Source organism: Cebus imitator, unplaced genomic scaffold (genome assembly GCF_001604975.1).
Source record: "Cebus imitator isolate Cc_AM_T3 unplaced genomic scaffold, Cebus_imitator-1.0 Scaffold99, whole genome shotgun sequence".
NCBI classification, from domain to species: domain Eukaryota; kingdom Metazoa; phylum Chordata; class Mammalia; order Primates; family Cebidae; genus Cebus; species Cebus imitator.
In genome coordinates, this window is record NW_016107414.1 from 385,864 (window position 1) to 389,838 (window position 3,975).

Sequence of the window (3,975 nt, forward strand, 5' to 3'; positions counted from 1 at the left end):
TCTACTTCACCTTTTTAACTGAGCTCAAATGACACCTCTTTCAGAAGCTGACCTCAATGCTCCCAGAGTACTCCTGATTATCCTACATCATTGACCTGTCCTGGCTGTTATTCTTATCTGCCCCCATTCCCTAAAGTACTGGGAGGATGTTGAGGGGAAAATGGGAGAGTACAACTGATATGACTTGGCTTCTCCTGGTATCTGACACACAGATCAGGTATTCACTGAATGTTTCTGGACTAAGTGAATGAACACCCCAATTCACCGGAGAAGCCAGAACTTCAGACAACTCAAGTGGAAACCATGGCTCACCACATTCACTTTAGCTACCTGGACTTGCTGTCCAGTCTGGCTTCTCCAGAAAGCCAGGAGAACATCACGAAAGCTCAAGTACTATCCAGGAATTATGATCCAGGTTTTTGTGGGGTTGTTTTTTTTTCATTTCAGTTGGAAAACCTTTGGTTCTCTATAAATTCAGAGTTATTTCACATTGCTCACATGGAAGGCAAAGTAACAGCCACAGTTCTGGAGTATTTCCCAGAGATCAGATAGCATAATGGTTAAGAGCGTGAAGTCTGACATCTGGGTTCAAATGTACCATTTGCCAACTGGCTAACTTTGGGTAAGTTACCCTACACTACTTCTCAACAGGACATAGAAACTGGAGAGTCTCCGGCCATTCATTCATTCGTAACTACCAGTTGAGCATCTACTGTGAGCCCAGTGCTAGCCATACAGTGGTAACCTTAACTTCCGATCTAAAATACACTTTCATGGAGTCAGACTTTTCCATTTCCTACACAGCACTTAGCACTATCTGCAATGATTTTGTGTGCTGGTTTTTCTGCCCTCGTCGGAAGGTAAGTTCTACTAGAGTAGAGGCCTTGTCTGTCTTGTTCATCCATCACCTACCTCCCCAGTGCCTTCCACATTACTGGATACACACAAAAAAGAAGGAATGAGCAAGTCAGACAAAAACATTTTGCCTCGTGGTCCTGGTGAAGGTAGGAAAAAAAAAAAAAAAAAACAACAACATAGAAAACATAAAGGCACAAATGACAAAAGTAACAGCGTCTGGGAGAAACCAAGGTCACGGCTTCCCACTAACGCAGGTGTTGCTCCAGGCGGCTCTGGTAAGAAAAAGGATCCCAGCACCCCGGCAGCCTCCCTCAGCAGCACCCAGGAGACAGCATGAGGGAGGCAGTGAAAGTAAAGTGGGTTCGATCCCATCGGAAGTCCTTAGGAAGTTCATTTGTTGGCTCAACAGGTATTTACTAAGCATCTAATGTGTGCTAGGTAAACAGTGGTGAACTGACAAGAGCCTGTCCTCATGGAGTTTCCTTTCTAGTGTTGAAACAGTGATTCTGGGCATGAAAAGTGCCGTGCTGACCACGAAACTGGGTGACGGAATGGGGAACGACAGCAGGTGTGTACGTTGGACTGGCTGGTCACCGCAGGCCTCTCTGAGCAGGTGACATCTCAGCTAAGCCCTGAGGTCCACACTGTCACAGAGCTGGGGAAGAACCTTCCAGGCAACGGCAGCGGCGGAGGCTCACACTACAGAAGACCATAAACTCGTCAGTAAGTTACAAGGCAATGTGACAAGTGCCTCGAAGGCAGGTCCCGGGAAGCTGAGGGTCGGGGAGGCGGCGCAAGCCCCGGCTCTGGCACCAGTCCTCTCGGCCGTCTCGGGTCGCGGCAGCTCCAGGCAGATCTGGGGCGCGCCGCGAGCGCCAAGGCCCGGCCGGGCCCCGCCGCCCCCCGCGACAGCGCCGTCAGGGTGGGGACGAGGGCCGACGTCACCCGCCGCGCCCGACTCAGTCCCTTCAGCACTGGGGCGGGGGCCGTGGGCCAGAAGGTGGCGGCCTCCGGGGCTTACCTCGGAATTTGAGCTCGTGCTGCGGCTCGAGGCTCAGGACCTGCTCCACCTTCGCCATGTTCCTCAGCGGCGGAGCACCTTTGGCGGGGAGACCTCTGAGAGGTCACCGGGGAGGGAAGCGTTAATGCTGCGCCCGCTTTTAGTTTTACAAAAAGGCGGGGGCCAGTCGGGGCACGGGAGGGGTCGCCAACAGGGTGCGCGCGCGGAGCGGGGGGGTCAGCCTACGCGGTGCAGGCGCAGGGGCGGAGGGCGAGGGCGAGGCCGCGGTGCCCGGCGAGCTGACGGCACGCACGCACGCACGGACGCACGCACGCAGAGGCGTACACACGCACGCACGCAGCGGGCTGGCCCGCTCGGGCGGCGGGAAGCTGCGCCCTGCGCAGCCGGCTCTAGGGGCGGGGACGAAAGCTGCGCGCGTGGAGCCCCTCCCGGGACAGTGCGCAGGCGCGGCAGACGCCACAGGGGCAGGACTGCGAAGAAGCAAGGGGCGGGGCTTCGCGCAGCTCAGGAGGCGGGGTCTGTAGTCCAGCTATGATGACAGCCACGGCGAAAACTATTAAGGGACCAATGGGGGCTAGTCTCGTGTTAAATGCTTTATTCAATAATAACAACTAGTAAGAATAAACTTCCGCTTTTCTCTTGCATATGTAGTGCCAGGCACTGTTAGAGACTTTGAATCATAGTGAGAGTACTTAGTATAAACATGATGTTTATGAGTGAGTGATATGTGCCAGGTACTGTGACATCTTGTAAATAATAATTATTTAATAATTATATTAATAATTAACCAATTATTGCCTTTTTATGTTGTGCCACTCTGCTGAATGCTTTCAATAACAACAGTAACTACAATAAATACAAGCTACTCTACATTAAATGTTTACTATGCAACTGGCACTGTGCTGAATTATTTACTAATAAATTCGATTTGTTTATGCAACAAATATTTAGAAATACAATGATCAGAAAAGCTAACCTGATTCCAACCCTCTTACAGTAGCCTAGTGAAGAGACATCTGTTGAATACGTAACCACACAAGTAAGTTAAATAATTAAAAATTGCTGGGAAATCCAGATCTGCCTGACATAAAAGTGGACGCTCTACATCAGGATTACCATTTAAATTGTATTTCATTATTATTATGTATGCTGTGGAAGTAAAATAGGTGTTCTTAATAGTCTCCTATACATACCTATAGAGGTGAAACAAACATGGCAAATTGCTAACAATGGCTGACTACATCACAGGCGTATGGTTTTCTTGTACTGTTCCTCCCACTTTTCTGTATACTCGAAATGTGTCATGACAAAAAGATTTCTTAAAAGAATAATCTTTGTATTTTACATGGAGCATTTAGTCCATTTACATTTATTATATTTACTAATATATCTGGAATTATTTCTACCATCTTATTTTGTTATTTCTATTTGTCCTGCCTATTTTTTTTTCTTTCCTTTCTTGCTTCTCTAGGGCTTGTTTTTATTCTCGTCCTGATTTTCTTCACCTATATACTGTATTTCTAATGTTTTAGTGGTTACTTCAAAATTTTGGACATGCGTCCTTATCTTGTGAAACTCCAATATCTTTAAATATTTTTAAAAATGTCTTTACCCTGTTTCCTTAAAATATAAGAACTTTGGAGTACTTTAATCATGTATCCCCTAAATTATATGCCTTAATGTAGTGTATGTTGTTTAATCTTTTCCATTATAACCCAAGGAGACATTACTAAATTGCTTTATACAGTCAACATTAGTTTAGATTCAGCCGTACAATTACCATTTTTCTTCATCTTTTTTCTTGCATCTCAGCTTTCACAAATAGGATCACTCTCCTTTTGCCTGAAGTAAATCCTTTAAATTTTACTTTTTGAAGTTTTGTTGGTGCAAACCCTCTCAGTTTCTGATCATCTGCAAGTGCATTCATTTTTGCCTTTGTTCTTTTTATTTTTTATCTTTGGGTTTTTTTTTTTTTTTTTTTTGAGATGAGGTCTCGCTCTGTTGCCCAGGCTGGAGTGCAGTGGTATGATCTCATCTTACTGCAGCCTACATCACCTAGATTGAAGCAGTCCTTCCACCTCAGACTCCCGTGTAGC

The 3,975-nt window shown here is 46.5% G+C and overlaps 1 protein-coding gene across 2 annotated transcripts in view; it reads right to left on the reverse strand.

Annotated features, from left to right (window-relative positions):
- Positions 1-2,277, reverse strand: part of VAPB (VAMP associated protein B and C) — a 58,039-nt gene extending 55,762 nt beyond the window's left edge. Inside the window, exon 1 of one of the 2 annotated variants that reach the window (XM_017536554.2) lies at positions 1,880-2,277. In XM_017536554.2, coding sequence (XP_017392043.1) covers positions 1,880-1,937 — 58 coding nt within the window. In that variant the 5' untranslated portion in view covers positions 1,938-2,277. The remainder of the gene's footprint in view (positions 1-1,879) is intronic. The other variant, XM_037741352.1, reaches the window with a different exon arrangement.
- Positions 2,278-3,975: the final 1,698 nt, after the last annotated feature.